The following is a 12,479-nucleotide window of genomic DNA, read 5'->3' on the forward strand; positions in this document are numbered from 1 at the left end:
TCGAGCAATTCCAGCATTATTCAAATTCAAACCTGTGAATGACCTGTTGGGCTGCCATACTCCGAGTACATGCTACGACTAGTTACATCATGACCTGGATAATATTTTCCGCCATCTTGCCATTTTTCTTCTTTGGTTGAGATGCCATAGCTGTCGTACGGCAAAAATCCGTTTGCTACGTATGACGTTGGCACCGATGAATGGTGATAGTCACCCGGATAGTAACCGCTCACACCTTGCAAGCGATATTGATGATATAAATTCTCTGTGACTGGATAAAAATTCGATGAATGCACCGAAGGAGTCATATACAGATTGTCCGTCGATGATGGATACGGTGACGTTGCATACATCGGATTTAGATTTGTGTAGGCGGCCGAGATCGCAGCCGCATCTGGTATATATTCCACCACTGGTGTTGGAGGAGTTATCTACGTATGGAAAAATAAAATCATTCAGTCAATTTTTAATAAAAAAAAAAAAAATGCGTTTTCCCATGTCAACTCACTTGGCCCATATTTGAATTCGATTGATGCTGTGGCTGTGCTTGCTGGAGTTTACGCTTCGATCGACATGTCGATAGAAAATCACGTAATTGAGTTTTATACCGTCTCGCAGGCCTTTGCGGCGTTGCTGCCGATGTTTGAGATAAAGAGTTTGGTGATCCACTCGATGGCATAACCAACTGATCCGCCTCCGAGAAGTAAGTCGAAGCCAATCCAGTATCCAAATAACTAACCTGTTTTTTTTTTTAAATTAAAAATTGTTGATTAAAATTATTCTGTAGATGTGTTTGAGAATAATTGAAGCCAAATTATTGAAAAGTCGAGTATTCTGGTTACAAACCTTAAAGTCCATGGTGCGTTTCCCCAATAAGTCCTTTCCTTCTTCTTCCATCAATTGGCGGTGTGTGCTGATAACAAAGTCTGGTTTTGAATTCTTGTAAACTAGTCGAGAGCTGGTCTGAAGCCATTGCCATTCTCCGTCCTTCTTTTGGTATCGATATGCAATCATGCCAGAGGCGCCCGTTTTTAGAACTGTAACACAAAATGCGATAAAATACGTTAATTATTATTTATTTCAATTCGATCAAGACCATCCATTAAAAGCGATTTATACAGAAAACTGAAACATACGTTCTTGATGTGCGCTAGCAACATAAGCCAAATCATCAAAATGCACTAAACTATAGCCGCCCATTGTGGCCAATTCACCGTCTGAATAACCTAGAATCATTTTGCCGCGTTGATCCATCGACACAAGTGACAAATCGAGTTTGTGCTTTGATTTAAACATATTCTCCTTCTGAGGTATACTTTCCATCAAACTAGGGGGGCCAAATGGTGTGCAGTATGCAAATAATCCTAATGGAGGTTCTTCGGTTTTGCGATTTTGCCCGTGCAAAATCTTAACACGACCACGTATATCCAAACGCAAAAATCCCGACGTATTGTCAAGCAAACATCGAAAGCGTACGGTAAAACTGCGCTCCAAATAGACCGATTTATCAGGTGATAATGCTTCATTCAATGGCATTCCAGCTGCATCAGCTGGAAGAAATGAATTCCATAACAATTGTCGCTGTAATTCTTCACGATCCTCCGAATGGACCAGCTCATACACCTGAAAGAGAAAAATTCTTTGAAATCGTATACAGTTTGTTGTTAGTGTTAATCAAAGTGCTTACCGACTGGTGCACAATGTCCGACTGAAACGAAACAAAACGAGAAGAGACACATTTTAAAATACCATAAAATTGAATGTTGTTCATAAAATTTTCAATAAGAATTCAGATCGCAACTTATATTCGAATTAACATTACAACGAATAAATCGTCTAAAAATGCAATTTCAATGAAACGAAGAGCAAAACGCTGAAAATCGTTAACAAGATAAAGCAGACGATACGCAGCAGGATGCTCGTATCATTGTGTGAATTTCGGGTTTGCCGTTTGTACTGGATGCATACTACGTATGTAAAATGCAAAAGTCATTGATGGGACCACATGATCGAGTCATAAATTATCGACAATTACTACACAGATGCATACAGCGCCATTCGTTTGGTGATCGTTACGCCTTGCTGTTCATTTGCTTTTCTGTGTTCGCCGTTGACTGTAGCCCAGTGGAAATTCAATGTACTCGTGTGCACGGTGCATTCTGTGTGTGACTGCAAATTTGCGGCAGTTAGCTTAATGGTCCTGCAGAAAGATCCATTTCGTCTTAAAGTTAAATCTCGGTCGATCCCAAAGTGTACTGCAAACACCGTTTATCATTTTCATGCAAACAAGCAAATCGATTACAACTAAATTGAGTTGTATGCAGAACAAACTTTCGGGCCCATCTACTGGATAGAACGAGCCGTTTTCCATTCTGTTTCTGTTTACTTGTTTTTTTTTTTAAATTCGTTCGCCTTGTACGAAATTTGTCTCAGCACGCCTAACTCAATTCGAACTACACGTGCACGAATAAATCTTCAGCCATCCGATTTATTTGCATTTCATATTTGCTTTCTCTCTGACTGCTTCTTTCCTCGCGCACCTTCTTTTTTTCTTGCACCAAAAGTTGGCTAAATGAATTCTTGCCGTCGTCGTCGTCCTCGTCGAGGAAGAAAACTAATTAAAAATGGAAAAATCCACAGAACTTTTGTCTTTCGACGCCCAGTCATTTTTATCTAGATTGTAATTGATTCTGTAAGTCGGAAAATAATTCGAAGCAATTCATTTTGAATCAAACTAGATCATCAATATCGCATCTGTATGAAACTCATTCAATTTCCAGTTGCAATGAATCAAGTCCATTAAAATTGCATTCCCTTTATTGCTATATTTAAATTGTAATGATTCAATTCGTTGTTCTAGCATTTAGAACTCACCTGATGAAAACCCAAGTAACTTTCGATGCTGTGAGTAGCAAAGAATACTTCGCCATCGCAGGTCAATATCATGAGAAACCCATTTAGAGCCTGAAATAGAAACAAATATCGTATGTTAACTCATCAAACGAAAATAGTACATACAAATAAATATCAATTCGACAGATCGGCGACACAAAGACCAATTTTGAGCCGCCCAACGATATTAATCAATTCCATTATGTTGAGTATTTCCTAGAAAAATACACAATTTCATTTTTCAAACGAATTCTATAGTTTAGCGAGACAGAGAGTGAAAAAAATATGAACGGATATTTCGATAATTTGAAATGATTTCCCGCGAAAAAAAAATGCGTGTCATATGTTGATTCCAGTATTGAGATAATAGAAATACAATGGTGAAATTGACGATGATTTATTAAATTGCTAGAGAAAAAAAAACGCAAACAATTGCATATAATCACTGTTGGTCACTAAAAGTTCAATAAACTTGCTGCTAGTTCATTTGTCGCCACGAGGTTTGACTGGCGTAGCATATTGAGACATTACCATCTGGATGGTGTGTGAACAAAAAAAAACGAAAATTGAATAGACAAAGTGAGGAGAATTCGCCATGTCTCTTTTGTTGGCCTTTGATTTAATTCGCATCTGCATGTTGCTCAAAACATTGGACGATATATTATGTAATCGAATTAGCATATGGAAAGTTGATCACAAAACACACACGCACAAACACGAAAGAAAATAGGTTAGCTTGATTTGGGTTCAAATTAAAATTAAATCAGCGTCCATTTATTCAGCGCCAACTGCAAATTATACGAATAATCACAAAGCGTAAACCAAACACAACGCACATCAAATGCATTTGGCCGATTTTATGGGATCTCCAACATACTTGTGTGTATGCAAATTAACGCATATGCGACTATATTCAATAGCGATCCCTTCTCAGTGCTTTTTTATTGACTCATTTCGCTCTCTTTTTTTTTTTGTTCATTTGCCTACAAATATTACAAAATACATTACTTTGGCTTTTGTCAATTCGAACCACAGCGAATGAGGTAATGAAACCTACTGCGTTGATTGGCCAATTTAGTTTTTTGAATGGAATTTTACGAAAAACTCTGACTCGACAACAAAACAAAACAAAAAAGTTAAATAGAACTGAAAAAAAGACTTTGATACAAAGTTGTTGTGTTTTATTTTTCGGGGGTAGCGAAGTAGTTAACATCAAAAATGTAAAAAAGAATTATCGCATAACAAGGCAGGGTATAAATTCCTTATCGTATTCTTCTATTTCCAAAGTTTGATTGCAGACGGCTCCCCTTTTTCCATATGGGGTATTTTTTTTATGGCTTTCAGCCAATAAATAAGCAGAAATATGGCTTTTCATTGATTGTGGTTGCTCCGCATTTCAGAGAAAGTAGTTATTTTTGGCTCGATGTTATTGTTGCTGCTGCTGTTGTCGTCGACGTCGCTGGCATTTGGTTCTGTGTTTGTATGTGTATGTGGCAAGGCTGTCGTTACATTGTTTGTGTTTATGGTTAGCGGGTAGACGAATTGGCTCAAAGAACTTTTATGCAAATTTTTCGCCCGAACGAAATATCGAATGAATTATTGACGTGGAAAAAAAAGGAAAGTATGCAAGAGATCGGGTGAGCATTTGCTGTTGGTTGAAATTTTTTATTGGCTTTATTTATGGCGAACCGTATAAGTGTTTTTTGGTATGGATGTTGTTGCTGTGTCGGCACAGTTCACCGACGGCTACAAAGTTTGTCCGAATTAACCTTTCGTTCACAAGAATTTCAGAACTGTTGTGAATCACATTTTGCTAATGCAATGTTTATTTTATCGCATTACTAAAAGAAAATTTTCAATTACGATTTGTCCGTGTCGAAAGGCGATAATTGAATTAACGCTGATTAAACCGTTCAATAATTAAACTGTAAAGTGAGTGACGAATGACAACCATCAAAATGTCTAAATATCACCGAACAACAAATGTGTGAATCGCCATCATCAGCGGGCCGTGTTTTAACATCATTTATTCCGACCAATTTAACAAATGTAATTGATAATTTGGTACGCATTGGTAGTTCAAACGAAATAATCGATGCTTTCCTTTCCAATGCGCAAAGCATTTTGTGTGCGCCATTGATTTTCTGGATCACAAAAAAAAAAAAACGATGATGCGATTGCTGCCAATTCATTTTCAATCGAAAGAATATAATAATTGCACGAATAAATCTCGATGAAATACAGCACGTAAATAAACTGATCATTGATTTTCTCTATCTCCCTCGCACACAAACAAACACATCATGATCATAAATAAATCGACAAAACTCAAGTCAAATGAAATATTACGATTCGCATTCTCACATTTCAATTTATGTACTAACTCAATTATTCAGTGCCTTACGCGCACATGATACAAATATCTATATTGCCTATTATTATAAATGCTCCACTTAATGAATATTACACCAATTTTTTGTGTGTCTGTGTGTGTGTATTCATTCAATGTTTGATTTAATTGTTTTCTTTTTGAATGGTTGAAATCAGTTGTTGTTGTTGTTTGGCATTGTCTGAACAATTCTTTGTGATAGAAATCGAGTGAAGCAAATTGAAAAGTGAATTATTAGATATATATGAATCGGTTTGATTTCGATTCTCTTTTTTTTTCGATAAAGATATCATTTCATAGTATCTCTTTTTTTTTATTTCGAGCAATATATATTAAGTAAAGACTCCGGAGATTGTATTCAATGTAAATGATGGCTTATCAACAAAGTTGTAATGAAATAGCAGTTATTCCGTGTCAACTGTCAAATTCGTTGTGATTTTCGCACGCAACCAAAATTCATTGGAATTGACCCAATTCCAATTGAATGAAGCAATTCCGGTGAAAATTTCACAGCACTTTGATAATAAGTACGTGATAACGAACAAATAGAACTACTTGATGAATGATTTTATTGAAATATTTTGATAAAGTTGAATACATTCAATAAATATTGGATGCATGCATATCATGATTGTTCGATTGAAATTCTCAAAACAAAACTGTATTCATTTTCATTGTTATGTGCCACAAAAGACTGGCTGCTTACTTTTAATTTTTGGGTTATTCAATGTGGTCATTGGCATCATGATATCAAATAAATCTTACACCAAATTAGCGTCGTTGGCCCATAAATTCACACAAACACATTGCATCGGTTTGAAAACAAAACAGAAAAAAACTCAGCGACGCGGTCATCAATAGCCCACAACAGTAGGCAATCGCCCGGTGCTTTGTTCCGTTTTCTTTTGATATGGATACATTTAATCACCAGACATCTCATTCCACGTGCAATGATTATTAAAATCACATTAGGTGATGTATTTCTTTTTTGTTTTTTTTTCTCTCTCTCTCTCTCTCAACATTTTACTGTCTTTTTGTCTGAATACTTTTTTTGGGCAGACGTTCGGAATCAATGTCAGACGAAAATATGTTTCTTCATTTTTTGTTACAGGGAGACATTCTTGTGAAAACTATCCGCTGAAACAGTGAATAAAGCGACAAAATTCTTTGGATCAAATACATCGAATGGTAAAATCTTGATCAATTTATGCATGTAATTGACAAATTCGCTATTTACGCACACTTTTTTCCACCGCCAATATGGTTTCAACCGACAAGGCAACAAAAACACAGGAAAACCATCATCAATTTAAATGCTGGTCATTTAATCTAATCATGGTTTTCTTTTTCGGTTCATCATTTGATTCGAATTTGTTCGTTTGTGATTACCGATTACATCTCTTCATTCATAAGAAAAGAATAATATAGGCTGCAGATATCTATCAAAATGTATTCATATATACACTATACAGTGTATTGTATAACCTTTAATTTGAGAGAGTGAATTTTTTTCCCGAGAAGTAGAAGCACTAATCGTTTGCATTTACTCTTGAATTAAGGAACGAACTTTTGATATGATCTTGATTTTCGATGCCCGCTCATCATCAATTGGTGTCATTGGTTCAGGCGGAAGAGATCGTTTGTCATTTCGAGAGAGTATACTTATAAATGAGTAGAGTAAGTGGTCTTGCCGCGAGACATATTTTGAATGAAAAATAGTGATAATTGGCGTTCACTGTTTCCACAGCTTTGATTTTAAATCCAATTTCTACAACAGCAAAGAATATTTCTGCCATGAAAAAATCTTCATTCTCAATAAACTTTTTTTCAATTGAATACGTAAATCAATCCATTTTGCTGGAGGAGATCTATGAAGGATAAAAAAAAATGAAGAAGAAAATCTAAATTTAAAAGTGGCGTTTTGCGTGGTAAACGTGGGTGCCTCTTGAATCCCGATCAATTCCAGTTCATTTTCTGTTCACTTTTCCATTTCACAAAACGTTAAACGTCTATTACGATTTTATGTCATGGACGAAGCAAATTTTGCGATTCAAATGCATAAAAGATTCAGCATATCAAACAGGTTTGCATCGGTGTCCGTCAGCGTGCGCTCACGCTCTGGAAAATTGAATGGTAGAAGCGTGATTTGGTCGATTATAATTTTTCAGGTTTCTTTGATGGTGTTCTATGGTTAGTTACTGATGAACGCGTTTAGCCTTTCAAACCACTTAAGTTACATGTTTGAGTTTTCCTCGACGGTACTATCACTTACAAGTGACGAGCAAGCGAGCAAATGAACGCTCACACACATACATAACTCGAAGCCACGGACTTGGACAAAGTTTAAAGAGCACCTCATAATAATAAAACATTTAATCGAAAGCTTACGATCTGCACGCAATGGCGAATAGAAGGATATTGAAAGGAACTGGGGAAAAAAAATCCCAGTTTGAGCACATACGCGCGCGACATTGTACATTGCTAATGTGTTATATTGATGTCTTTTAATGCAATGCATTCAAAATTACATCGAGATTTTCAGCGTTTTCTTGGTGCATTTTTAGTTGCTAATAAACGGTGTGTACACTTCAATTGCCGGTTTTCGATCGCAAATTAATGTGCGCCTGGGAAGCAAGCGAGAAAGAGAGAGAGAGAGAGAGAGAGAGAGAGAGAGAAAGAAAGACGAAATGCGTGATTTCCCAATAAGTTGGCAGCTGCTGATTTCAGCATGGCACTTCATTGGAATATATAATTGTTTCATGTCAAATGCCATATCAAACATAGTTGTTATGTTAATGTGCTCTGCGATATGATGTAATGCGGTTACAATTGGGCATTTCGGGTGATTTGACGCTGGTTAGAATTGTTGCTAGCTACATGGCTCGGAAGCCGATGTAAATGTGTTGTTGCTTTGACCACGCGACAGCAACAGGTTAAAATTGTCGAAGAAACCATAATTAGTCGCCAAAAATGGCGTGATTTTGTAGGGGCATCGAATTGACCAGCGTCAGCGAGTCATATATCCCGTCAACATATGTCCTCTTGATTCGCAAATAATCATTCATCTTGGTCATAGTTTGGCTTAAAGGAGAGTTTTAATTGCATACATCGCATTGAATGCATGTGTTGTTGGGTTAACCCAACATTACTACTGCATTCTGGAATGGGTTTGAAGAATTGGAGCCGTTTTTACTGGCAAACTAATGGCAGGCAATTACATGAAAATCCATTGAGTGTTTAAGTGTACCGTCGACTAATCGATATGCACGACGACTGTAACAGTGTAACATAACGTAGCACCTTTTCGTTCGCATCGGTTTTGACTGGTGGTTTATAATTTGTCTTCGATCGTTGTGCAACTCCTACTTGCTGTTTTTTTTTTCTCGCCGTAATTAAATGCATATATGAATTACTCGATTGGAAAATATATGCAAAACGCAGCTCGATACAGGCGACAAATACGTATATCGTTATTGGGTATCTACATTACGAGTGTAAATCGTAAATGTGACAACATTATTTAACTTTGTTTAACCCCGCCATTTTGCATGAAGCTGATGAAAAGAGATAGATTAACGTATTTTAATCTCGAAATTGCGTACATTTCTGAACTGAATCATGTTAAAACTTTGTTTGCTTGTTTTTTTTTTCTTGCGTAGCATTTTTTCCATTGCCTTCTGTTGTTCAATGAAATTCAATAAGATTCCCATTAAATGTATAACGATAATTATCGCCAGTGGTTATACAAGTGGAAATCTTTGTGTCCCCTTCTTTTTGACTTATTGCTTTTGGATTCGCTCGAAGATGCAAATTAAAATCAACCTCTTCGATTCGAAACGGAGAGTGAACAAAATAAAAAACCAAACAAAAACAATTAAAGCACTTACCTGTAAAAACATATCACCATCGGAAAGACTGTGCTCGAATGTGCTCAATTCCCTACTTCGATACGCGTCATGATGATGCATGTGTGATAATAATCCATTTTCTTCTTTTTCCTTATGCATTACTACTGCACGGCAAACAGATCGGGCGACAAAGAAGAAAAAAAATCGCACGGTACGAAGGAGCGATAGAGAAAGAGAGAGAGAGAGAGAGAGAGAGAGAAAAAAAAAATGTGAGTTGAGTTAATGGCTGATTTAAAAATTTATTATCTAAGTAAGTTTATCAATTTTTCAGGCTACTGTTTGGCTTGTGTTTGCATTCTCATCGCTCGAAAGAGACGATTCGCTTTGCGAGCACACACAAATAAATCAAGTAGAAGACCAATATTAAAACAAAATGGTTGAATCTCTCGGTGTATATATTCGTACATATATGTACTTATATACATATATAGCTCTGCGTTTGCAGAACGATATTTCAACATTCGACAGACAGGGCTATTTCATTCTCAAGCTCTTCGCCAGCGCCAATATTAGTGCTAAAAGCACCCAACAAAACAAATAAATTCTTTTTTCAGACAAATGAACGGAGCGCAGCGCACTCAGTAATTTATCCCTCATTTACTCTGTTTTGTCTTGTATTTTTTTTCCTCAGCTTTTTGCTTCGCCTTAAAATGACCGTCTACAAATGTATCGTAAATTACGAATTTCGAGCATTTCGGGTGCTCAGACGAGAAGCATTTTGAGCTGGCGAAAATTACGGATTTCATCCATATTCTTTTTTTCAGTGTTCGCATTCACTTTGGCTGGATCCATTTCCTTTCGCAACAACTGACATTTGGTACATCGACGATTGTATTTTCCGCTGAATTTATTTTCGTTGTTGTCTTCTCCGCCTTGGTCGACTCCCTTGACTTGCTAATAGAGTGTGTGCGCTCAATGACTGATAGCACTGGCTGGTATGTTATTTCCTTTTGCCAAGTTAAATATTCATTGTTTTGATTTTCGGTGTTTAGTCGTCCAAATCCTTTTCGGGAAGACGAACGGAAAAAAAGTGTTCCATTCTTCCGAACCGTTACAATCATTTTGATCGTCATAGATACATTTCAATGCACACATACAAAATAACAACTACAGCACGTATCCCACAACAAACGCAGACAAATTCAAATAGAAATAAACTCAAAAATGAAAAAAAAAAAAAAAAAAAAACCAAGCGCAATGTGAAAAAAGAAAGAAGAAAAAACGGAGAAAAAAATCCTCCTAAAATTTATACGAATATAAAAACAGAAGTCCTTTTGATATTCATTTTGCCCCCAATGTGTTCGCCGAACGAAGAAAACAAGTTCTCTACTTGATACGGACAGAGAAAGTGAAATACAAAAAGAAAGATCGGAAAAAATGCCCCGAAATGAAAAAGAAAAATAGAAAATATTTCGCTTGGGAACAAAGAAACAAATAAAGAAGAAAGAACAAAAAATGCCGGAGAAAATGGAATGGGAGCCGAAATGGAATTGGCTTTGATAGCTTTTATGCTTGATGTATGCTGAACGACCTTTGAATATGTATGTGTGTGCTTCTTGAATTGGATTTGGTTGCTTGTTTCGGTTGTTGTTTTTTTTTTCTGTTCATTTCGATGAAACGTTACTGAAGCGTTGTTTGCATTCGGGTGGTTAGTCTTACGGAAAATGTATAAAAAATGTATGCGGCGAAGGTAAGAAATACGTGTATTATTAACTAGTGTTTGTTGGGGGGGGTTGGCGCGATTTCACATAGCAATTGGATTCATTTCCGATTCTTCATTTCCTTTCATTTGGAAGTTGTTGTTGTTTTTTGTTCCTTTGTGCGCTCTGTGCGCTCTTTGTATCGTCTCCGTCGTCCGCCATCTTGGCTATCACTCCTTTTCGAAGCTCACTCTACCGCAACCAATTTGGTGAAACGCACTTTCTTCTATTAGCAAATCGATGTCGATTTTCATTTGCAGATAAATTTATTGGTCGGTCGAAATGGATTCGCCATCGTCAATTCATGCGAATGACGATATTAGGGTTAAACTCGTGTGTTCACAGACTCTCTTTGTGTTTGGCCACTAAAATTGATAAAATTCCGCACATAAGTCGCGAAGAAATCAATTTGGACATGAGTAAGTAATAAATCTTGTGTTGACATTGCACCAAATACCACCATAAATCCTAATTAAGTCATAATATTTCTTCTTGTCAAAATATATGCAGAGTTCTTTTTTTTTTAATGCGATTTAAGGTTAATTGATCGCTTCTGGCATGAGCTTGTGAAGAACGCACTTCACATCGACTCAATTGAACCTTCTCGCAACACACGAATGTTAAAATAAATACTGGAAATTCTATAATACGATTACGATTTACAGTGTTCGTTATATGTATGTTATGGCCAAGGTGCAATTTCAATGTTTACACTCGAAAACCGCTGCCACAATGAGGTCCATGAAACAGAGTGTCATACATATGCATAATACATCGACAAAAGGGCACCGAGCGAACGGCTTACTCTCACGAACAACAATATTCGAAATGACAACGAAAGCTATTTAAAAAAAAAAGAAAACCTTAATCGGAAATAGTTTTCAGTGTGTTCATTTGTCCAGGGCACCAAACGTATACCGAATAGAATAGAAAAACTTATCTGACCGCCGTCCGATCCACACTTTGGTCACGTGTGTGCCGCATAAATTTTTCGTTCGATTTCCTTTTGTTGGGTATTTTATTTTGATTTTCAAAATCGTGGTTGTTATGATTGAGGTGAATATCGAATTGACGAAACACATGTTTTATGCACTAGAACCGTTCGGACATCGATATGTCTGACCAATTTCGACGGGCACACGACGGTAAATAAACCGTAGGCAATATAAAATGTCTCTCCGAAACAAAAGACACGTAACATAAAACGGCTTTTAAATGGTTCCGGCGTCTCTGATCCGTGATCCGGGTCACTTTATGCTTATCTGATGACGAATAATCGAAATTAAAGCGGTTTGCAAGTCCAAATTAAACCGATTCATCGATGCTCGATTCACATTTTGTTTTTTTTTTGCAAAAAGATAAGCACATAAATGCCGCAGTATATGTATGCTTAAAGTGGAAATCCTCTTTCTATTCTACAGCCAACACTTACATTTTGAACTCACCGATGTTTTTTTTGCATTTGTATGCATCCAATCAATTAATTCAAGTGACATTAATATCACTGATTGTTTGCCGAAAGCATTCTTAGTGTGGCTGATTGAATCGAATCGCTGCCACTGTTCATGAGCATTAAACCCCGAGAAATAG

At 36.7% G+C, this 12,479-nt stretch overlaps 1 protein-coding gene across 5 annotated transcripts in view; it reads right to left on the reverse strand.

The window, feature by feature from the left end:
* LOC129566496 (aryl hydrocarbon receptor protein 1) overlaps window positions 1–12,479 on the reverse strand; it is a 60,264-nt gene that overhangs the window by 3,251 nt on the left and 44,534 nt on the right. For 3 of the 5 annotated variants that reach the window (XM_055442551.1, XM_055442542.1, XM_055442517.1), the window contains 7 exons: window positions 9,169–9,293; window positions 2,875–2,964; window positions 1,688–1,708; window positions 1,137–1,623; window positions 847–1,037; window positions 509–739; window positions 33–431 (listed from right to left, as the gene is read on the reverse strand). In XM_055442551.1, the coding sequence (XP_055298526.1) occupies window positions 33–431; window positions 509–739; window positions 847–1,037; window positions 1,137–1,623; window positions 1,688–1,708; window positions 2,875–2,964; window positions 9,169–9,293 (1,544 nt within the window). The remainder of the gene's footprint in view (window positions 1–32; window positions 432–508; window positions 740–846; window positions 1,038–1,136; window positions 1,624–1,687; window positions 1,709–2,874; window positions 2,965–9,168; window positions 9,294–12,479) is intronic. The other 2 variants (XM_055442533.1, XM_055442525.1) reach the window with 1 other exon arrangement.

Source organism: Sitodiplosis mosellana, unplaced genomic scaffold (assembly GCF_009176505.1).
Source record: "Sitodiplosis mosellana isolate CC-2019 unplaced genomic scaffold, AAFC_SMos_1.0 Smas_scaffold_1, whole genome shotgun sequence".
Taxonomy (NCBI): domain Eukaryota; kingdom Metazoa; phylum Arthropoda; class Insecta; order Diptera; family Cecidomyiidae; genus Sitodiplosis; species Sitodiplosis mosellana.